The sequence below is a fragment of the Martes martes genome (assembly GCF_963455335.1).
Source record: "Martes martes genome assembly, chromosome: 2".
Lineage (NCBI taxonomy): Eukaryota > Metazoa > Chordata > Mammalia > Carnivora > Mustelidae > Martes > Martes martes.
This window is the reverse complement of record NC_137889.1, coordinates 201,999,948-202,025,541: the sequence shown is the minus strand read 5'-3', so window position 1 is coordinate 202,025,541 and position 25,594 is coordinate 201,999,948. Positions and strand designations below refer to the sequence as shown.

At 37.2% G+C, this 25,594-nt stretch overlaps 1 protein-coding gene across 2 annotated transcripts in view; it reads right to left on the bottom strand.

The window, feature by feature from the left end:
- BMP2K (BMP2 inducible kinase) overlaps positions 1–25,594 on the bottom strand; it is a gene marked incomplete at its 5' end in the record, with an annotated part of 119,148 nt that overhangs the window by 70,146 nt on the left and 23,408 nt on the right. For both annotated transcript variants that reach the window (XM_080796923.1, XM_080796924.1), the window contains 2 exons: positions 291–396; positions 2,387–2,505. In XM_080796923.1, the coding sequence (XP_080653049.1) occupies positions 291–396; positions 2,387–2,505 (225 nt within the window). The remainder of the gene's footprint in view (positions 1–290; positions 397–2,386; positions 2,506–25,594) is intronic.

Below are 25,594 nucleotides of genomic sequence, written 5' to 3'. Positions count from 1 at the left end.
ACATATAGGGAGGATGATGTATAACTGCTCTTCACCTGCTTGGATTTCTTGTTTAAACCAAAAGCATTTTTCTAATTGTCATTTACATGCTTCTATCATCACTGCAGCAACGATGACTAGATTTTAAATATTTCTTAATAGCATTCCTTAATTAGATAATTAAAGTTGGGATTACAGTAACTGTCTAGATCAGATGACAGCTGTCCTGGGAGAAACCAAGACACCTAGTAAACCATTTTAAGGACAATTTTTTTTTTTTCAGTATAAAACAAATACAGAAAAATACTTACCTCGACAATATTCCATTAAGATAAGCACTTCCCATACATTATCACTGATTGAATTAACAGCACAGTCCAAATAACTCACAATATTTTTGTGACCAGACAGCTCTTTCTGAAAAATAATAATCATTGAAAAACATACATTTTCAAGCTCTACTAGCAATGGTTTAAAGTCTAAATTAATATATTTAAAGAATTTCAAAAAGCAAATTAAGCATAAATATGGAATCTGACATATTTCAAAAAGGTTTCTACAGTTTCAATGAAAAGTTTCCTTACACGTGCCTGCCATTTTCTAACAGGCAAATATTCAATGAACACTAATTTTTAAATTCAATCAGGAAGAAAGAGATGGTTCACTAAAAACCAACAGTCTCCCAAAGTGTGCATGATAGTCCTCTGGGACTCAAGAATATAATGCCAGAACTTTTATTTATTTTTAGCTAAAAATATTTTTTAATTAAGCTCTAATATTTATGAACAATTACATTCTAATTTGTTTTCCCTGCACCATAGTACAATTTATGTGTACTTAGTTAAGTGGATTTATGAATGTATATACTTTTAACTAAATAACCTACAAAACAAACAAGTGGCTAAAAAAAATTCTATTAAGAAACCACAGGTTAAATATAATACTAATAATACAAGTACAAGAAATTAAGGAAAAAATGGCAAATCTGACACTTTTGTTTCTGGCAAAGATAATGATCAGCACGAATGAGGTTCAAAATAATCATCTAATTAGGAAGGCCTGGAAATTAAAAACCAATTATCAACAATACTTTTTTAAAATAAATTTACATCCACTATCATTAATAATAAACCCAATTTTAACCATGTAATTTGGAAGCTGTACATGTGACTGGTTCATAAATACACAAATATAATAGTAGATGGGCACCAAAAAGAGTTGGAAGCCCACTGCTGTAAAGAACGAATCGCCCTAAATTCTGTGTTCAAATGCAGAGAATCTGAGTTTTATTGCTAATATGACTATATTTTACATATCAAAATTACACAAATGATGAGAAAGAAGTGGAGGAAGCAAGGGAAGGATGGGGGAGAAGGGAGAGGAAGAAGAAGAGGCGGAGGAGAAGTAAGAAAAGGATGAACAGGAGAGAAGAAAGAGGAGAAAAACAAGAAGCCATCCAGAGCACTGAGAATACGATGACTTAGAAAAAAAGAAAATTTTTATTTTGTACATTTTTTTAACTGTTTCGTTAACCAAGTTACTGAAATTTCTTTAATAACCTATTAAAATATTTTTTACTTTTCCTAACATTTAAAAAGAATCTTTCCCTTATTGGAGGTTCTCTTTCCATATATTGTAGAGTACACCGCCCCAAAAAAGTAACAACAGTAGTAAACTTTATAACACGATTTTAAAAATGAAAAGCAAAACAAAATGTTGTTAAAGACAAACACGTTACACTGAATGTATTAAACACCATGGGGAAGGTAAACACCAAATTCAAGACAATGGTTTCTTTTTGGATGAGCACAGCATAAGGATATGGTTAGGAAGGAATATACAGAAGGCTTTAACTGTATCTGTAAAATCGTAATTCTTTTTTTTTTTTTTAAGATTTTATTTATTTATTTGACAGACAGAGATCACAAGTAGCCAGAGAGGCAGGCAGAGAGAGAGGAAGGCAAGCAGGCTCCCCGCTGAGCAGAGAGCCCGATGCGGGGCTCGATCCCAGGACCCCGGGATCATGACCCGAGCCGAAGGCAGAGACTTTAACCCACTGAGCCACCCAGGCGCCCAAATCGTAATTCTTAAGTTGAGTAGTTCATGAACTGGTACTTATTACATAATTCTCTAATTTTTCTATTCTCAAAATATTTCATAATCAAAATGTATTTTAAAAAGAGGGGGAAAAAGAAAAAGCAGAGTACTTTGCCCATTGAACTACGATAAGAGAGGACAAAGGAGGAGCTGACTATAGTTAGCCCTAAGAAGGACTATAAAGAATGCACTTCAAAGGTTTTCTAGACGTGCAAAAACCAGTAAAGCAGCTTGCCTAAAAGCTGGCTACTGTTATAGTGCAAAACCAAAATACAGCAAATTTTTCAAATGGAATTACACTTTCACTTACCATAATTGTAATTTCCCTTTTACAAATGTTGAGGTCTGGCATGCTATTCACATACATTCGTTTCAATGCATGGCGGATTCCACCATGTGTCCGCACCAGGAAAACCGTGGAGAATCCACCTAGGAGAACAAGTACCAGTTAATTACAAAGAAGCAGAAACTACTATCAAAATGATGCAGTATCACTGAGGAGCTTAATCTCAGAGATAAACCGCATACAAGACAAAAATAATAGCAAGCAACTATTTTATTAGATTAAAAGCCAAAACATTGGCTTCCTATGATGATCACAAAGTAGCACATGGAAAATAGCGTGCTCCTCAAATAAACATGCTTCTCTTTTAAGGGTTAAAATACTAAAATTTCATTTTGCCTCTTATGTAACATGTGGAAAATGTCACTATAACTGCATTACTATAGTTTGGCACATATTAGTGACTGTCTACTCACTAGCCTCCTCCTCTCTGTGATAACAAAGCACTGATGTTATCTGAGATAGCAACAGAATCAGATGGGTGGGTTCCCCTCCAGTTCCAGGGGATGAACCAACACTGTTATACGGCGGTAATGAATCTCATTTCCTCTTGTCAGTATCTGATTTAGGACTAGATATGTAAACAATTGTGCTGTGGGACATAAGGGAAAAATTGGCTGGGGATTGCAGGGAAAGACTGTCCACCCAGAAGAAAGAGAGACTTGTGAAGAAGGCCAAGCTCTTCTGTTAGCTTTTGGATTTTGTTATATATGAACACAATGTTCACACCTACTGTAGCTATCTGTGGTCAGGATGGACCAGACGGGACCACGATGGACCAAAAGGATCAGAGCAAAGATGACCTAGAACACTGACATCATTAGGTTACTGCATTAGACAACTCTGGAACCATCTCCTTCCAGAAGTCTTAACATAATGTAAGTGTCCTCATTATTTATGCCACAGTTATTTGGACAGTCTGTTAACTGTATTTGAGAAAGCAAACCCGAAACACATTGCTCAGTCTTCTAAAGAACAATTATTTCTGCCACATCTACACAAAGACTCCACCTGAAGTCTTTAAAGCTCATCCTGGCAAAGGATATTATGTTGTTTAATGTAGTTTAAAACAAAAAATGGCATGTCACTTTTATCAGTCTGACAGCCCTCATAAAACAGCATCCTGAGAATGATAAGTCACCTGCACTGATTCAACACAAAACAGTCAAAGGAAAAGTAAACTATTGGGGATAAATGATCGGGGGAAAACAGCTCCTAAGACACTCCAGAACCAGTATGGATTCAATCCAGAATCTTCATATCCCCCAACTGCAATTCCAAGAAACTGTGAAACTCCCACATTGTAGATTTGGATTTCCACGTACACAATCCCCACGTACACGTAGGGAAAATCAAATCACCCAACTCGCAAGGTGGTTACCAGGAAAGAAAAAGATGGTATTTGGGAAAGGTACTTGAAATAAAAGCTCTAACAATGCAGGGAATTTTTTTAAAAGAAGTTCACTTAGCATTAATTTCATATACAAACATTAAGAAATTAGTAGCACTAATAAAGTACTACTTTGACTATTCAATTTTTTATTTGATTTTTGAAAAATTTAAAGAAAATGCTAAAAGTCAGGTCTACATATGGAGGTAGTATGAGTACAGGTCAAGATAAGTTATTTAAACAGAATTTGTTTTGAGATATTTTCCTAGAGATTCCTCTAGAACAACGCTTCCCAAACAGAGCTAAGCATTCAAATTGCCTGTTGAGCTGGTAACAGAGAGAGAGAGAGAGAATGAATTTATCTTGAATGGATTTCTCAGTTCTGACCCAAGTTGGAGTCAGAAAGCCTAAGCCAGCCCTTTTGTGTGTGTGTGTGTGTGTGTGTGTCCCCCTACACTTTATATTATTCTACGTAGGTATATGTTCTTATAAATATATAATAATGCAAACTGGTTATTAACTGGGGGAATGGGCAGTAGTTTCCCAGTTGGTTCTGATGTACACCCGAGCTGAGCATCCACTGAACCAGAGATAAAGTTCTTAGAGGAGTCATGGATCCTATATATTCAATTCTCAACCACCCACAAACAAAGTAACTTTATGCCTATGAATTAGAGAAACTAAGGGAAAAATTTAAATTTTCTTCATAAAACCCCTATTCCTTAAAGTTAAAGCTTGCTAATTTCACTAATTTGAAATTATACCTAAATCCCACCAGACGTTATTTTCTAAATAAATATGTTCATTAACTGTGATTTATACCTAAACTAGGTAAAACTGATCATTAATAGTGCCTGCTTTAAGAATGAAAGGGAATTCTTTATATTTCTCCAAATACTATATTTTCCAGCAATTTCTGATTATTAATTAGCTAATATTATTTGCTTGAAGAACACATTCAGTGGTAATTAGTTAAGAATTATAGTAATCCAAGGGAGGAGTATCATCTGCTTGCCCTCAATCCATACCTACCAAATTCTTCAACACATATTTTTCCTCAGGGAAGTCTTTCACTACCAATCCAATTCAAGTTCATCATTCATCATTCCCTCAGAATTTTTACCTAGAGTTTTGACTACATTATTGCGTACTTCAATTCTCAACTCACCACATACATATATCACAAGATTACTAGCAGTTAACCACAAATGCCCCTTTTTATATATTTCTACGTCCAATTCAATATATTGTTCAATTCCAAGCAAAGGCACAGTTGTTAAATTGAAGCTATATTTATAATTCCAAATATGGGGCCATAAGGGTATTATAAAGCATTCCAAATGTGTCCCAAATCCCAAGAGAGTAAAAAAACTAATGACAGATACTGATCTGACAGAGTAAAATGGGAAATAATGTGTATTTACACAACTTAACACAAGAAGGAAAATTACTGGAATCTTTTGTAATCTATGAATCATATAATATAGGCATTCCTTTCCAATTGTGGGTATATATTCTGAAAAGCAATGATTATCAGCCTCCCCCAGTTTGTTTCCAGGTTAGACATGTAGTTCACATGTGAAACCACGGCAGAGGCTGCCAAATTTAAATATCATCTCTTTTGTCCCCAACCCAACACAAAAAGTATCGTATTTCAATGAAGGAGTAGCTTGAAGCCAACCTAAATCTGTTTCAGTTAACAGTATTAAAATAAGGACAATGTAGCTTGCACCTGACTGAACACCACCTTGGAAAGCACTGCTCTAGAGACACCAGGTGCCTTCGGTAATTGTGTATGAACGTAAGGTATGTATTTCTACAATCTAACTTTTCTTCCTCATAAACCACTCCTCCTATTAAAAGCCATTATTTTTCCATGCTTTCATTTGTCTTACTTTCCATTTACTGATGGTGCATTTATTTGTAACTCTCCTCGAATGTGTTCAGAAAGATAACATGAAAAAAGGAAAACATGGAAAAAAAAAGAAAAAAGGAAAACATGAACGACAGAACCAGTTTCTTTATCTTCCCTGCACTTCCTCGGGTTCAGATGTTAATTTACCAACTAGGAGTACCCAAAGGAGCAGAAATTCATCAGTAACAAAATAGTCCTGAGAACACTACTAAGTAGTCCACTGGGTTAGGTAAACAAGAAAGCAGGGACCTGGATTAAGGTATTAGTTTTATATTATAACCAACCTGAGATAAATCACAACGAACCACCCTCCATTTCATCTCAAATGTCAGCGACGCAGGAAATCCTCCAATTACCTTGTACTGATAAAGTTTGTTTTGAAGGTATTTTATACAGGTTTTATCAGATAATCTTTATACAAGTGTCTGGTTTAAAACACAGATACCAGGGGACCTGGGTGGCACAGTCGGTAAAGCGTCCAACTCTTGGTTTCAGCTCAGGTCCCGATCTCAGGGTTGTGCGATCGAGCCCCTCCAGGGCACCGCACCACAGAGTCTGCTTGACTCACTCCCTCTCCCTCTACAACCACGCGAGCACACATTCCCTCTCCCTCTCAAATAAACCCTTTTAAAAAAGTAAAATAAAATAAAAAAGAAAGCACAGATTCCCATTTATAAGGTTTAGCCTCTCCTCCCTCCACACCTTTTGACAAAAACAAAATCATCTCCAGGGACTATTGTAGTGTAGACACACGGCTTAACTCATTTTTTTTCATTTTTTAAAATTATTTTTAATTAACATATAATTTATCATTTGTTTCAGGGATACAGGTCTGTGAATCATCAGGCTTACACACTTCACAGCACTCAGCATGGCACAGACCCTCCCCAATGTCCATAACCCAGCCACACTATCCCTACCCCCATTTTAACAGTTGCATAGTATGCTATACCATGTAAATACCATAATTTGATCATCTCCAAAGTGATGGTCATTCAGATTAGTCTGGTGTTTTATCTGTCTCTTGCTATTACGGACGATAAATGTTGCATTAGGCACCATCATACAATCATTCTTAAAGACTAGCACTTTTGTTCCCGTGGCATAGATTTCCAAGGTAAGTCCACCAAAGGAAAAATACACTGCAGATTCAATACTGCCAGATTAAACCCTGAAAGGCTGTAGCAACTTTCACCGGCAACATGAGTCTGTTTTCTCACATGCTCACCAGAGCACTTAAAATTCTGCCAATCTGATAGGGAAAGACTTGTGGCACTGTTATTTCTATCTTTCACTCTTCTCATTACCAGTGAAACCGAGCCTCTTTGTCTCTTTTTGCCGGTCACTTATATCCACTCTTCCATGACTTGCCTTCCTATCACTGGTCTCTTTTTCTAAAGGGTCATCTCTTTCCTTCCATCATAGGAGAGCATTATAGAACTCTCCTGACACACAAAGGTGTGCCTATTTGGTCTACCGCTTGGCTCCATTTGGGATACGATCAAGGACACACACCAAAGCTTGATTCAGATTCATATAATGGGGAAGAGGAACTTAATTTTTTTCTTTTTTCTTTTTTTTAAAGATTTTATTTGTTTGACAGAGAAAAAGAATAAGAGCACATGCAGGGGAAGCAGCAGGGGGAGAGGGAGAAGCAGGACCCATGCCAAGCAGGGAGCCTGATGCGAGGCTCAATCCCAGGGCTCTGGGATCATAACCTGAGCCAAAGGCAGATGCTCAACCAACTGAGCCACCCAAGAACCCCTAATTTTTTCACTATATGTCATTGTAGTGTTGGATATTGTACGGGGTGTGTGTTTTATTGGAAATTTTTAGAGAAATAATGTAGAACATTTCTTTTAAATGAATGAGAAAAGAACTCATCAACTTAAAAGAGATAAAGGAAAGGTACTTTCCTCCACTATACAGTAAAAGCGGCATACAAAAGAAGTCACACAAAGCCAAGAGATTTCCAATAAACATACTGTGATCTCAAAGGTAGCATTTACCACTGTACTCCTCCATAACAAAAATAAAAGGATTTTTAAAGCCTTAAATCCGTAAGGTCAAAGAGAATGAAAGAGACAAAACATGTCAACAAAATTTTGGAAGACAAAGAACTTAGGGACACATGGTATAGGACTAAACAGAACAGAGTAAGACCACACCAAGCATTTGATTGAGAGAGAGAGGGAGCAAGGATGAGCAAGAAGCAAGCCTAGTCTAATGACATAAACCTGAAAAACTAAAAAACTAAAGAATTCTGGGGGGCCCTTTGAATGCAGGGATAGCAATGAGGAGATAGGAAGACTGGATTAAAGTCTTCATAAAAGCATCAGACCTCTAGATTCCCCACCCCATGCCTCATAGCCAAGCCAACACTATCCTCCCCCCCTCCAGGCAAGATGAGTTAAACCAGCAGTAATCTGGGACACCAGGCACCATTTGTAGGCATGGGGACAGCAGCAGAGGGAAAGGTGTAGTCCTAAAAACAGGAAAATTAAATAAAAGTCTACACACTGAAAAGAGAATCTCCACCTCAATCTAAGACCACTGCTCAGCGACAAGCACCAGACAGACAGTAAGTGCATCCTAGTCGTAACAAAGAAGTTCTCTTCTTGGAAACCGGATTAAAAAAATACAGATACTGAAATTTGGGAGTCACAGAAGGAAAACAGAGTGGCTTTCTGACTCATCACGTTGAGGTGAAGCCCTGAATCAAGAAACCCTTACAATTTACACAAAGCCCTTCCAATCATCACTTTAAAGAACCTCACTCAAAAAATAAAAAAGACAAAAACAAAAACAAAAACCAGACATCAAAGGTTCATCAGACACAGAAAGCCTCCAACATGAAGAGATGAAAACAAGCAAACAGGAAAAAAGGAACTCTGAACAGATGCTAGGATCTAAAGAAATCATCCAATGAACCTATAAGCATTTTCAGAGTGGAAGGAAAATACTGTAGTCATGAAATAAGAGCAGGGTCCTATAAAAGGGACATTCAGAGAATGAGGAATGATTTTTGCAAATTAAAACTAAGAGATCAAAAGGGGAAAACTTCAACAGAGAAGCTAGAAGATAAAATTAAGGAAAATTTCCAGAAATTTTCCAGACAAAAGAAATAAGAAAGAAAAGACAGGAACATAAAAGGACCAGTGCAACAGATCTACTATCACAGTAACAGAAGTTCCAGAAAGAGAAAATAAAGAATAAATAAATGAGAATAATATTTATTCTTTCTTCTTTCTTTCTTCTTTCTTAATATTTCTTCTTTATAAATGAAGAAGAAAAGTATATCGAAGATATAATACACACACATATATCCCAAACTTAATGTGCATGGGTTTCTGTAAGTAAAAAGCTAACCGTAGAATACAGAATATGTGTATACATATGCACACACACAATGGAATATTTGTTATAAAAACGAATGCAACCTTGCCATTTGCAACATGGATGGATCTAGAGGGTATAATGCTAAGTGATTAAGTCAAAGAAAGACAAATACCATCATTCACTCATATGTGGAATTTAATAAACAAAAACAAACAAAGAAAAAAGAGACAAACAAACGGACTCAATATCGGCAACAACCTGGTGGACACCAGAGGGGACGAGGGTGGGGATGGGTGAAAAAGGTGAAGGGGAGAAAGGGTACACTTATCATGAGCACTGAGTAAGGCGCCGAACTGCTGAGTCGCTGTATTGTACACCTGAAACAAATGTAACAATGCATGTTCATTATAATGGAAGTTTTAAAAAATTAAAATTTAATTAAAGTTTAAATATTTTAAAAAAAAAAAGCACTAACCCAGCAAATACCAAGCATGGTGAACAAAAAAAAAACAAAAAACACAAGCAAAAACAAAAAACACCATATCGAGGCTAATCATCAAGAAACTTCAGAAGCTTCAGGATAAAGAAAAAACCTTTTTGAATGGTTGCACATTTGCTTTAGTTCAGGGTGGATTTGGCCCTATACCCTTATCTGGCCGTCTCACAAGCGGAAAGTGAATGTGTAAGCATAATTAAGCTCATACTACTTTTAAATAAGCATATTATATACAGATGGCATCATTTTACCAGTTTAAGCGTTTTTCCAGCTTCAGGCTGGAGACCGGCCCCAGAAAGACCTACCGCGTGATTAGAGGCTGGGACTGTTCAGCCTCCTGCCTCTACTTCCATTCCACCTGCCAACCTCTGAGGAGAAGAGAGGGTTTAAGAGACTGAGTGCAATCACATGGTCAATGATTTAATCGATGGTGCCTCTGTAAAGCGGCCTCAATAAAAATGGCGAATGACAAGACCCCGAGAACTTCGTGGTTGGTGAACACACTCACACATCCGCGAGCGGCTCGCCCTGCCCCCATGTGGACAGAAGCCCCTGCGCTAGAGGCCCTTCCATTCCTTACACCCTTGCCTCAGGTACCTGTTCAGCCCGGCTGTTCATCTGTAGCCTTCATAATAAAATGGTAATCGTGAGTAGAGCACTTTCTTAAATTCTGAGTCATTCTAGCAAAGCATCAAACCTGCAGAGGAATCATGGGAAACCCCAAATTTGCTGTCAAGAAAGTCACCAGAAGTGCTGAGGGCCCCCAGGCATCTGAAATAGGGGCAAACATCTGAGACTGAGCCCTTTAAGGAGTAGGTCTGCACTGAGTCTAGTAGTGTCAGAACTGAATTGAGGGACACCCAGTTAGTGTCAGAGACCCACTGGCAGAATACAACTGCTTATCTAAAAGTAGTAGTTTTGGATGTATTTTATCTTCTACTTGGGAAGATGAGAAGTATGTCATATCAAGCAACAATCAAAAAAACTTTTAAACCTAACCATAATTCAAAATGGATTTTCAATACTCTGAAAAGGTCTAGAGGTGAACATCAGATATTTTGGAGACATATAATACTAAACTAAGTACTTAGTAAATACTTCTTTGTTTACACAACGAGACATCCCTCCAAGTTATACTGCACTACTTTCAAACTCTCCCAGCGTCCGGTCCATACCACAGAGCATACTTGATCTTTTGTTCATCAATCTGCCTCTTCCATTGGGTATTAAGCAACTTGATGATGATTTCACACAATAATAGATGCAAAATAATCAAAATGTGTTCATAACATAACAGTTCAATTACTTTTGAAGTAACCAAACTCTTCTAAAATGAAAAAAAATAAGGTATTTTTTAAATGCCTCGATAAAACTAAGATACACTTTGATAAAACCTGACAAGTTTTATAGTCACTATAAGAAATTAATTTCATCAATATAATTTACATTCAGTGACTGTCTCTTACCTCCTAATTAGCACCTACTTTCCAGAGAACTGAAAATCCAAGTTGGCAGAGGTTATATAAAGAATTACCACTAAATGTTTCTTATAACCATGGTTCTCAGCCTACTTTCTTGCCCAACACATTAGAAGACACTACTCATTCCCAAAAAGTGATAGAGACTGCCAATGGAGTTGGGAAGAAAAGGTATCAAAATTGAGAAGTACAACACTAAGAAACTGATTCAGTAACGATCATCAATGTATGCCCAAAATTCAAGATGAATTGTGATGAGAAATAGGATATTCCCATGATGCCAAAGTATCACAAGGAAAAAAATTCCCTCGTAAGGGAGAAATCTGGGAGTCATTAATATTGCATTAATATTGACATTACATGCTTCCTGATTGCCTACAAAGTAATTTTGTTAAAAACCTTTCACCTGATAAATCTTAAGGCCCAACTCCAGCGTACATGAAACAGAGGCTAGAAGAATAAGGAAGTGGTAAAACAGAGAAACATCCAGAGTCCGAGATACTGACTCCGGCTAGTTGTCTTACAGTGTTCCATAGGTAGAGTAAAATATGAGGGGGGTAGGGTCATTCTGCATTTTTTTTAAATTTATTTATTTACTTGAGAGAAGAGAGAGAGAGAACACATGTAGGGGGAGTGACAGGGGGAGGGAGAATAGACTCCCTACCCAGCAGGGAGCCTGATGCGGCCTCAACCCCAGGACCCTGGGATCATGACCTGAGTTGAAGGCAAACATTTAAACGACCGAGCCACCAAGGCGTCCCTATTCTAGATTTAAAAAGGCATAACAGTCAAATGCATTACATAATCCCTGATTAAATTCTAGTTTTGAAAGAGACCATAAAACATTTTTGTTGGTGGTGAACTGTTTGAAGGAAGTAATAGGTAGAGTATCATTTTACTTACTAGTACTTAATTGGTATTTAAACACATACATGATCTAAAATGTATACATTTTCCTCCTTAACCACAGTATCTCTCTCCCACCTAAGAAAACGAACAATAGTTCTCCTAATACACAGCCATTATTCAAAATTATCCATGCATTTTCAAAAATTTATAAAGAAAATACTATAAAATGTTACTGGTAGTTGAATCTAGATGAAGAGCAACATGATTATTCATTATACTATTCCTTTGAGTTTTCATATTATTTTAAATTTTTCATGACAGAGTTGGAAGAAACAGAAACACGGGATGTTTTTCCACAGGTAATTCCTCTCTCCCTTGCCATCCAACAACCACACCACCACCACCGAGAATTATTCTTTTACAAGAAAGACACTGCCGCTGATTATACAGACTCCAACTTCCCCAAAGGCACCGTAAGTCTCTTGCCACAGAAAATGTTTATGGTATCCTAGATACCTACAGCTCTGACCTGCTGACACACACAAGCACTTCATGTTTATGAAAGACTGGGCTTTAGAAGTGTTTACTCCTATCAAGTTTGTTTTCCTAGGGAATGGAAGAAGAAAGATGGAAGGATCAAGTTACATGTGGTCTTTCTGTAGTGTGTATATCATCATACATCATGCAAATCAACAAGACAGAGGAAATACCAAGCTGTCAGCAACTTCTAGTTTTAACCATTGCCAAAGAAAACAATGTCATTTGCAAACGATCTTCAAGATACGTGGAACAGGCACTTACTCTGCTGTGGGATCTGAGCCGGAAGAATGACCTCCTACCCGAGGCCCACTGGCTTGTGATACATCAGAGTTTCACCACTGCAAGTTAGGCAATGACTTCAGAAGTTTCTTTAAAAAGTGAAAATACTCCTAAAGAGGATTACTAACTTAAATTTTTGCGGAAGTTCTCATGTCAGTAAGTGCTATCTAGTACAAGGCAATGAAAGAATGAGTCGGGGACCTTTAACGAGGCAGAAATAAGAGGAGTTAGAGACGAAAAGGCAAGAGCACAGCATTCACACAGCCCTCGCGACGTACAGAGAACTGCCCAGTACATTACCTCATTTACCGCTCATATATACGTATACCATGTCAGTTTCTCTGACATGCCTGTTGTCCAGATGAGGAATAAACTTAACACTTACAGAGAAAGCAAGCAGTTAGTCCAATAACACAAAACTGAGTCTTCCTCCCTCCCCCATAAATCTCACCTTCCAATGATTTTTACATCCACATCTGTCCTTGTGTCAGAAGAAAAGTCTACTATATAATTACAAATGGGAGGACCTAGGAAAAATATTAAAATGGAGGAGGAACAAAAGAAAAATGGATAACCAAGAGAAAACAATGCCTTCCCCACTCCCAGGGTTTCTTCTTGATAGAAACTTAGGCAGTATTTCTCATAAAGACGACTCAGGTCAAAACCATATTTGATTGGACTGCTCAGTGCCTTAGCAGATATTTCAGATGAAAACCTACATTTTCAACTTCTCTTAAAAAACTTGGAAATAAGGAAACAGTGGGTCCTCATTCCTATATGACATCAATCACATGAAGCCGTCAGCCGGTGTTCCCTCACACAGCGCATGTGCTGCGCAGGGCATCTGCACTCTCTCTGCTCGCCACCATTTCAAGGCATTTACTGGCATTCACTGGCATTCACTGGCATTCACTTCACTCCGACATGCCTGCCTGGCCTGGGCAGCGTCGGAGTTTGCAACCGTACAACAGGAACTTCCAAAAACTTACCCGCTGCAGTATTTACTCTTATTATACTCATCCAATGCCTGTCTCAGCTGGACGTAAATTCCATAAAAACACCTTTCTTATCACAGTTTCATCCATGTTTGAGTGCCACCTTGTCTGGCACTCAAATATTTAAGCACACGACTTAACATTAAGAAAATGGTTCTGCCAAAAGTAATTCTAACTGGTAAGTTACAATGACTACATTGATCTTCTGTGAATAAAAAGCAATGAATCTGATTCATCATTTTCCTTTGTTGTTCACTACACTTCTAATGTACAACGTAAATTCTGAAAACAGGATTTCACTTCTGCACCATGTAAATCACGCATTCATTCAACAATATATATTAACTGCTCACAAGGTGCTGAGCACTGTACTAGGTGCAAGAAACAAAACGACCTGTAAAAAATTCAGAGAAACCCTCTTGCCCTTTGTGAGCTTACTTCTAGAGGGACTGAAACAAAATAAATAAAATATACACTGTATAGGAGATGGTGCTACATCCTGAGAAGAAAATTAAGTTGAGATGGACAGCAGACTGGAAACCTGGGTTGGCAGGAGGTGTGAAATTGAAAATGTTTAATCTAGATGCATGGGGATGGCCTGGAGTGACTTCTGAGTAAAGACGGAAAGTGAGGGAATGAGCCCACTTGTCCCACTATTGGGACAAGTACATTCCAGGTAGAGAAAATAGTGTGTGCAAAGGTCCTAAGACGGGGAGCTTGGCTAATACATTTGGAGAACAGCAAAGGGACCAGAAAGCCTAAAGCCAAACAAACAAGGAAGAGATAACCAAAAAACAAACAAACAAACAAAAAAAGATTTCAAAGACATAAAAGGGATCCAGACCATGTAGGGTCTTATGTATGGATGAGAGTAAAGATGTTGGCTTTCATTCCAAGTAAAAAGAGAAGCCACTGGAGAGTTCTAAGCAGACGAGTGACATGACTGAACTCTTATTTTAATATTACCACTCTGGCTACTGTTTGGGGATTAGAGTGAAGGCAAGATTAGAAGTAGGAAAGCCAGGCAGTAGGCTACCACAATAACTCTGTCAAAAAATGATAGTGGTATTGAAAAAGGCAATGGGAACAGTGAGAAATGAAAAAATTCTAGATATATTTTGAGGGTAGACTGGACAAGAATTCTTGACAGACTGGATGTGAGATATAAGAGAAACAGAGGAGTTAAAAATGTCTCCAAGATTTCTGGACCGAGGAGCTAAAAGGATGAAATCAGCATTAATTGAGACAGAGAAGACTGCAGTGGCAAACAATGCAACATGAGTTTCTCATTTCTACTTATCTTGTGAGCAGAGGCAGTAACTACCTTTGTTTTAGACTATCTTTTCAAGATTGCGTAGTGACAGCTTTAGAAGACACAGACTATATATCCCTCTGGAGCAAAGGGCAGTTTAGTTTACTGCCTAGCATAATAAAGATAATAATGCCCCCCCATCTTCTCTGGGACAGCCTTAATACACATCATAAAAGATTCCAGTTCCCTTAACTCAGGGATCCTCTCCTGTAATACAATCCACCGTATGCACAGGCATCACCTGGGACCTCTTCCACAGTCCTGTGGGAACTGAGGCTCCGGAAACCGGAGCAAACACTGATACTCTGGCTACAGCTATTGCTGTAATAAAATCCTTCGTCTCATGTCTTCTGACAGCATCCGTGTAACTATGGCAGGCTAACCTGTCAGATTACAAGGAGGGTAAAATCTCAAACTCTGAATAGTTCTTGACAAACAGCGAAAGTCTGGGGCAGAATATCAAGAGCGCAGTTTGGACACATTAAGTCACAGATGCCTACTGGACATTCGGTTGGAGATATGGAAGTAACAATTAGATTTCCAAGTATAAAGTCCAGAGAAGAGACCAAAGCAAGAGATATCTTCTTTATTTTTATTTATACCTGAGTTTTTATCTTTTATCATCATTTATAGCCACAATGAAAACAGCTGTGTTCCTGTATCAAAAAAAAACCCCAAAAATCATTACTTAATAGTAAAGCATCACTATATTTGTTAGCAAAGATGTTCTAAAATCAATAATCTTTTATGATCTTTTTATATGCTCTTGTTGGATGTGGAGATTAGTAAAATATGACCACCATAATCATATATCAAGAGCCTTAAAATATTCGTATTTTTTGCCTCATGATTTTATTTATAAAATTCTACCATAACGAAATTAGTGAAGATATGGAAACCTGTATTTCTACCAAAATGCAAATGACTAGGCAAATAACATTACAAGGGATGACATTTTGTGTAGGCATTACAAAAATGCTAACATAACTATAACATAAAATACTATAAACAAAATAATCTCATTGTCTTCAGGTACAGCTGAATTCAGGACACCAGGTTTCTTTCAACCAATAAAACTCCCTTTTGGTAAACTAATTTGAGATGGGTTCCTTCTGTTTACAGTTCAGAATCCTAAAGCATCAATTACATTAGCCGTTGGATCAGCCCTTGGAAGCCAGCCAACATTTACGAGATTATTTCTATAGGAATGTAAATATCATGAATTCCTTATTAACTGAGAACTATGTATATAAAATGCTCCCAAGGTAGAAACTCAGAAACCATCAATGATACTCCTGTGTTTGGGTTATTAGGTAACAGTAAGATAAAGTGGGCCAATACCATAGAGTTTTTCCTATAATGCTTAATACCACTTTGGGATCCACTTTAGAATATTAAGCAAAAGAAATTATGTACTGGCATAGATATTATATACCCAGACACTCAAATACGAATGCTGTCACCAAAATTACTGACACGAATTTTTCACATCATTGCCATAATTTAACATAGTTCCCTAACAGTTCTGTTTGAAACAGACTGCAGAGACCATCATAAATTCTTTTCAGTAACTACAACATGGGAAATTCCTCTCTTTTTAAGACTGGACAAAATTTCAAAAACACTTATAAGTTATCCCTAAACAAGTCAATTAAATGAAGAGAGAAAACAAAGTTTTTGATGGGTTTCAAAGGTTTTTGGAGGAAGAAAAAAAAAGTATATGGAAATCAATACAACAGATCAATAAAGCTGTGTTTTCTATAAAATGGTATTGAAATTTTTTAAATGACTTCTAAAATGTGTTAAAAGAAATGTCTTTATCAATGGACAAAAACTGAGCTTTTAATAGAGATCACTTGGCAAAACAACACTCATTTACTTGCATATTTATCAAAAAGGTCGAACTTAGGGAAGCTGGATGGCTCAGCTGGTTTCAGCTCAGGTCATGGTCTCAGGGTCCTAGGATAGAGCCCTGTATTGAGCCCCATCCAGCTCCACACTTGGCAGGGAGTCTGCTTCTCTCTCTCTCTCTCTCTCCTTCTTCCTTTGCCCCTCCCCCCACTTATGATCTCATTCTAAAGGAAAAAAAAACAACTTATTTTTTTCACAACTCTGAAACTACCCAAAAGTTTGCAACAATTTGAGAAGCCTTTATTCAAAACAAAGTGAATCTCAGTAAAAAACAGTGAGCTTTGAGACATTTTAACTTGTCCTGTTCCTATCATTCTCTCCCAGCTCCATGGTAGTCCTGAAAAAATACAGCTTACAACAACAGTAACTGCAAAAACTAGCAGATACTGGCATCAACAAAACAGGCTTGGCCTCACCAAGAAACACAAGACGTGTCAGGCAGCGCCCTGGAAAAGCTCCATTCTCTGGGTCTGTCTGTATTTGACCTGACTCAGATTCAATGTGCAAAAATCACGATCACCAGGACTTGTGTTGAAAACAATCAGCAGCAACTAACCACACAACCCTGCGGCGCTCTCGGGCGGCTAGCCAAGTCAGGATAATGAGAGGCCGACTAAAAACACGTGGGAAAACTGGAAATGAAGTATCTATATGGGGCGCTGGAAAGCTCCAACACATTCCCAGGGATCTAGAAGGCCATATGCATGCGAAGGGATGAATGTATGCCCAGGCAAGATGAGAAGGCCCGGGCCTCTCACCCCTGGGTGACACTGAGACTCTGAGCGAGAAAAAGTAAAGGCTAAAGCAAAGCTGGAACCTGCGGCACTGAACTCACACCCACACACAGAAAGGGCCCCTCGGCTACAGCTGGAACACGTGCTGGCTGCAGGGGTTTAAGGAAAGACCTGTCCTATCATTAGCTGACCACTAACCGAACTGAGAAAAGACTCGAGTGGCTGCCCATAAAAAATTCAGACTTTACAGAATCAGTACAGGAAAGTCACTAAACAAATAGCAAAAACAAAATTCTGGTGAGTGGAGGAATCTGATTTCCAGAGTCACTTCAATAAGCTATTTAAAATGTCCAGTTTTCACCAGAAAATTATGAGCCATGAAAATCGTAAATATGGCCCAGTTGGGGGTAGGGGAGAAGCAGTCAAGAGAAACTGCCTCTGAGGAAACACAGACGTTGGACACACCAGACAAATACTATGAATCAGCTACTACAAATATGTTCAGAGAACTAATAAAAAACCACGTCTAAAGGACAAATGTATGAAAATGATGCCTCACCAAATAGTATCAATAAAGAGTCAGAAACTATTTTTTCAAGAGAGATTCAAAAACACAAATAGGATGAAAGTTAAAGGATGGTAAACTATACAACATATAAATAGCAACCAAAGAAAAAGCCAGAATGACTAAACTAGTATTAGATAAATGAGGCTTTATGACAAATGCAATTACTAAAAACAAGGAAAAGCATTACTATAATAATGAAAAGGTCAATCTATCAATAACATATAACAATTACAAACACATAAACACTTTAAAAAAGCCCTAAATACATGAAGCAAAAACTGACTGAACTGAAGAGAGAAACAGACGATTAAACAATGATCGTTGGAGGGACGCCTGGGTGGCTCAGTTGGTTGAGCAGCTGCCTTCGGCTCGGGTCATGATCCCAGCATCCTGGGATCGAGTCCCACATCGGGCTCCTTGCTCGGCAGGGAGCCTGCTTCTCCCTCTGCCTCTGCCTGCCACTCTGTCTACTTGTGCTCACTCTCGCTCCTCTCTCTCTCTGACAAATAAAAAAAAAAAAAAAAACAATGATCGTTGGAGAATTAAAGACCCCAGTTTCAATAACGGATAGAACAAGTAGGCAGAAGGTCAACAAGAAAAGAAGACTTGGGCATTACTAACCCACTAGACCCGGAAGACATTTACAGAGCACTCCCCTCAACAGCAGAATACACATTCACCGAGCACTATGAAACATTCTCCAGGAAAGATCGTATGTTAGAGCATAAAACAAGTCCCAATATGTTTTTAAAAACTGAAATCATACAAAGAATGTTCTCCAACAACAATGAAATGAAATTAGAAATCAAAAAAGGAAATTTGAGGAATTTACAAATATGTGGAAGTTAAAGGCCATACTCATAAAAAAAACAATGAACCAGAGACAGAATTACAAAGGAAATGAGAAAATACTTCCAAGATGAATCAAAATGAAGAAACATCACACCAAAACTCACGGGATGCAGTTAAAGCAGTTACTGGAGGGAAACTTATAGTTGCAGATAACCACAATGAAAAGGAAGAAAGATCTCAAACCAAAAACTTAACTTCCCATATTAAAAACTAGAAAAAGCAGATAACTTACACTGAAAGCAGAAGGTAGGAAATAATAAAACTTAGAGTACAAATAAACTCAATAGGAAATAGAAAAACTAATAAGGAAAATCAATAAAACTAAAAAATTGCTCTACCAACATTACAGAAATAAAAAGGATTACAGGATAAACAATTTTTGCCAACAAATTAAATAACCTGGATGAAATCAATAAATCCCTACAAAAATACAAAATACCTAATTCAAGAAGAAATTAAAAATTTAGACCAATAAAGAGATTGAGTGACCAGGGGAAAAAAAAAAAAAACCCTTCCAACAAAGAATAGCCCAAGAACAAAGGCTTCACTAGGGAATTATATCAAATGTTTAAAGATGAATTAACACCAATCCTTCATACCTCTTCCAAAAAATAGAAGTAACACTTTCTAATCCATTCTATGAAACAAACAAACATATCACAAAAAAAGTTACAGATCAATATCCCTTATTAATACAGATGGGGACATCATCAAAATATTAGCAAACCGGGGTGCCTGGGTGGCTCAGTGGGTTAAGCCTCTGCCTTCAGCTCAGGTCATGATCTCAGGGTCCTGGGATCGACACCCATATCGGGCTCTCTGCTCAGGGGGAGCCTGCTTCCCCTCTCTCTCTGCCTGCCTCTCTGCCTACTTGTGATATCTGTCAAATAAATAAATAAAATTAAAAAAAAAAAAAGAAATTAGCAAACCAAATCCAAAAATGTTAATTAAAACAAAAAATAAAACAAACAACAAAAACAAAAACAAAACCTATACATTGTGACCAAGTGGGATTTACCGCAGGAATGCAAAGTTGGTTCAACCTTCAAAAATCAATCATGTAATAAAACATATTAATAAAGAAACCACCACCCCCCCCGCCTGGGTGGCTCAGTCATTAAACGTCTGCCTTCGGCTCAGGTCACGATCCCAGAGTCCTGGGATGGAGCCCCACATCGGGCTCCCTGCTTGGCGGGAAGCCTGCTTCTCGCTCTCCCACTCCTCCTGCTTGTGTTCCCTCTTTTGCTGTGTCTTTCTCTATCAAACAAATAAATAATATCTTTCCCAAAAAATTAATTAATTAAAAAATAAAGACCATATGATCAGGGTGCCTGGGGGCTCAGTGGTTAAATGTCTGCTTTCGGCTCAGGTCATGATCCCAGGGTCCTGGGATGGAGCCCCCCATCAGGCTCCCTGCTCAGCAGGAAGCCTGCTTCTCCCTCTCCCACTCCCCCTGCTTGTGCTTCCTCTCTCACTGTGTCTCTTTCTGTCAAAAACATAAAATCTTAAAAAAAAAAAAAAAGGCCATTTCAATAAATACAGTAAAAGAATTGAAAAAAATATGCCATTTCATGATAACACTCAACAAACTTAAGATAGAAACTTTCTCAATGTGATAAACGGCATCTACCAAAACACACAGTTAACGTCATACGTACTGCTGAAAAACTGAAAGCTTTCCCCTTGCAGTCAGAAGACAAGAATGTTTGCTTGTACCGCTTCTATTCAATATTGTGTGGGAGATTTAAACTAGAGTAATTTAGTTAAGAAAAATAAGTAAAATACCATTCAAATTGAATTAGAAGTAATAATATCTCTATTTGTAGATAACATGATCTTATACATAGAAAAGCCTAAAAAAAAATCCATAACAAAAAATCTATCAGAGCTAATAAACAAGTTTAGCATGTTATGGGATACACATTTATTACTGCAAAAACAACTGTATTTCTCTACACTAGCATGAACAATCTGAGAAAGAAATTAAGAAAACAGTTCCATTGACAAAAGCATCAAAAACAGTAAGACAGTAATAAATTTAATAAAAGAGATGAAAGATTTGTATACTGAAAACTATAAAACACCACTGAAAGACATTAAAAAATGAATATATGGAAAAGCATCCCTCATTCATGGAATGAAATAATAAATTAAGGTAATTAATACTCCCCAAATACTCCTTAAATCCCCATCTAAAAATAAAACAAATAAACATAAACCTCCACTACCCCCATCAGATCCGGGGTTTTTTGGGGTTTTTTTTGTTTTTTTTTTGTTTTTTTTTTTTCAGAACTGCACAAGCTGACCTTAAAATTTATATAGAAATGCAAGGGACCCAAAACTAAACAAAACAACTTAATAAACAAAACAGCTAATTAAAACAAATCTTGAAAATAACGAACTTGGAGGACTCCTATTTCCCAAGTTCAAAACTACCTACAAACCTAAGGCAATCAACACAGTGTGATACTGGCATAAGGCTAGATATACAGATTAATGGAACAGAACTGAGGGCCTAGAAATAAGCCCACACATTTATGGTCAACTGATTTTCAGTAAGAGTGAACACAATTCAATGAGGAAAGAATAGTCTTTCAAAAAATGGTGCTAGGGGGGCGCCTGGGTGGCTCAGTGGGTTAAAGCCTCTGCCTTCGGCTCAGGTCATGATCTCAGGGTCCTGGGATCGAGCCCCGCATCGGGCTCTCTGCTCAGCAGGGAGCCTGCTTCCCTTCCTCTCTCTCTGCCTGCCTCTCTGCCTACTTGTGATTTCTGTCTGTCAAATAAATAAATAAAATATTTAAAAAAAAAAAAAAAAAAAATGGTGCTAGGACAACTTGATATTCCCATAAATGAATGAGCTTGGACCTGTAGCTCACACCATAGGCAAATATTAATTCAAAATGGATGAAAGACCTAAACATAAGAACTAAAATTATAAAACTCTAAGAAGAAAACATGGGTATATAAATCTTTGTGACCTTGGATTAGGCAACATATTTTTAGACATGACACTAAAAGCACAAGCAATCAAACAAGAAATTGGAATTCATTAAAATCTAAAATTTTTGTGCTTCAAAGAACACTGTTATGGAAGCTAAAAGATAATCCAAAGAACATGAGAAGATATTCACAAATAGTATATCTGATAAAGATCTAGTATTCAGAATCCATGAAGAACTCTTACCACTGACAATAAGAAAGACAACCCAAAGGCAAATAGAATGATCAAAGGCAAATAGAACTTCCATACGACCCAGTAATTCCACTATTGGGTATTTACCCAAAGAAAATGAAAACACTAATTTGAAAAGATATATGCACCACTATGTTTAATGCAGCATTACTTACAACACCCAAATATGTAATGATCAAAATACGGAAACAACCCAAGTGTCCATCAATAGATGAATGGATAAAGAAGATACCACACACACACACACACACACACACACACACACACACCCCACTATGAAATACTACTCAGCCATAAAAAAGAATAAAATCTTGCCATTTGTGACAACATGGATGGACCCAGACAGTACTACCCTAAGTGAAGTAAGTGAGAGGAAGACACATATCGTATAATGTCACTTATATGTGAAATCTAAAAAACAAAAACAGACCCTTAAATACAGAGAACTGGTGGTTGCAAGAGGGGAAATGGGTGGGAGATGAACAAAATAGACAAAGGGGATTAAGAGGTACAAACTTCCAGTTATAAAACAAATAAGTCACAGCAATGAAAAGTATAGCATAGGTAGTAGAAAAAAATTAAAATAATTCCAGGATATGTAAATTATATCTCAATAAAGTTCTTATTTTTTAAAAAATCAGGACATGTCCAAGGAATTACAGCTAGCTCCATTTAGCTGAAGCACAGGCTGCAAAATATTAAAATGAGGCAAGGTAAAGAGTTAGACATGGTTTCGATCATGAAAGATCATTGCTAAGATCATCATGTTAAGATGTTTGAACTTTGTCCTGCAAAACATGAGGAAACCATAGAAGAATTTTAAGCAAAGGTTTATATTCAACAGATTTGCATAAAAAATAATTCTCTAGTAATTGCATTCCTAGACAAGAGCAACCAAGAGAAAAATAGAAAAAAAAAATAAAGATACCATTTATGACCACAATGACAACAACAAAAGCATCTAGGAGTCAATCAAGGTACCTGAAATGAAGACTTAATGAGGGAAATTATAAAATTTTAATAAAGCTAAAGATACATATATATAAATTTCTTTATGTAAATGAGGGTTCTATATTTTAAAGTTTTTAACTTTTCACAGATTATTTGATAAATCCAATGTAATCCATACAAAAATCCTAGTAGTTTTTCATGGAACTGTATAGGCTGATTCTAAGATTCATATGGTAGTGCAAAAAAATTAACAATAGCTAACAATTTTTAAAAAGAATAAGGAGTGGGGTTAGTCTCTTTACCAATTATCAAATTATAAACTCTGATAAGATACATTATCATGGCACAGAGACAAAGGACCACAGAATAACAAAGAAAAACTCAGAAACAGTGCTATTTATATATGAAAACTATTTTAAAAATTGTTAAATGACATCAGAGACTGTATTTGATTGGGAAAAGGATAAACTAGTCAATTACATTTTGCTAAACAAATGGGGTGGATAAGGAAATTTGATCTTTACCCCATAACATATCAAACATAAATCTGATGGATTAAAGATATAAGTATGAGGGGCACCTGGGTGGCTCAGTGGGTTAAAGCCTCTGCCTTCAGCTCAGGTCATGATCTCAGGGCCCTGGGATCTAGCCCCAAATTGGATTCCCTGCTCGGCAGGGAGCCTGCTTCCCACCACCACCACCCCGCCCCCTGCCTGCCTCTCTGCCTACTTGTGATCTTTGTCTGTCAAATAACTAAATAAAATCTTTAAAAAAAAAAAGATATAAGTATGAAAAATTAAACAAAAGTTTTAAAAGAAAATGTAGGAAAATGTATGTATGTATGACTGAGGTAGAAAAGAATTTCTTAAATTAGATATTTAAAAAACTCAACTCAAAAAGATAAAAACTAATAATTTGAGCATGTTAAAATTTAAATTACAATTTGTTTCTACCAACATGGTAGCCTACAGATTCAGAAAAAGAAAGAACAAAAACAAAAACAAAAAACTTTCCTGATACGGTAGTTCTTAAAATGCTGGATAAAGTAATCATGGAGATAGGGCAGGAAAATTCCCTGGAGACAGAAACAAGAAGAAAACACAAATCCGTAAGGTACACTGGAGTCAAAGGCCAACCCTGGAGAAGAGTAGTATGTCACAACAGGACCACCACATCAAGCCTGGACCCACAAAGCACTTCATTCTCAATGTGAAGTAGAAACCAATCCGCACCCTGCCTTAGACATTAGAGATAAAAGCCCTGGCCTTAGTGCTGGATGAAGTGGGAGAGCTTCCTAAGACTTTCTGTGCATGATCCTAACTCTCAAAGATCAAGAATTCAACTATGTGCATGACAAAACACACACACACTCACTCTAAGCCAACAATTTAACGTAGCCCCACGTGGGTATACCCAAAAGTCTGGTAGAGGTAAAGTCAAATTTTCTCTAGAGGAAGGCACCCTGACCTCAAAAGACTCCAACCAGTGAGAATCTATGATATGTAAGCACATAATAAGGGTTTGTTTTTTTTTAAGGAAATCACTGGCCATTCAAGAAACCGGTCACCATATACAAAAGTCAGAAGGAACAACCAACCATACAATGAGACTTGAAAAGACTAAAGAATACTGGAATTACCAAACACCAAATATAAAATAACACTGTTTCACATATTTAAGGAAACAAAATAAGAAACTGAAAGTACAGAAACGCATTAAAAGGTTATCAAAATTAACAGGCTCAATATAGAAAACTGGCCAGGCAATTTTACAATACCAATTGAATTTCTGAAAAGGGTAAACAGCAGAGCAATGGCACAGAAAGAGAGAACCGGGAAGATGTCTCTGACTGCAGAGTGCTGGTGCACATGATGTATACCTAAGGGCAGCACCAAGGGTCAAAGATGGAAAATGGGAATGAAGGTTATGAGACTCGGAGGATACAGTGGGAAGATTTCATACACATCTATCGACTAAGAATTGGGAAGAGGCATTATTAGGATAAATATGGTTGAGAATTCTCCAGAAATTGATGAAAGACACCAATCACCAGGTTCAGAAAAACCAAGAATTATAAAATAACAGAAAAGCCAAACTTACACCACCACAGTGAAAGACTACAGCACCAAAGAGAAGATATCCAAGTTACCAGTGAGAAAAGGCAGATTGCCCACAGAGGCAATTAGAGTAACCAGCAACTTGTCCACAGTAAAAGAAAATAGAAAGGCAGTAAAATAGTACCTTCAAAATACTGAAAGAAAAAAACTATCTGCCTTCCAGAATGAAGTTGAAATAAAAACTGTTCAGGTTAACAAAATGACCTTTACTGAAAGGAACTTTAAAGGGATGTCAAAGTGAAAACAAGTGAGCATA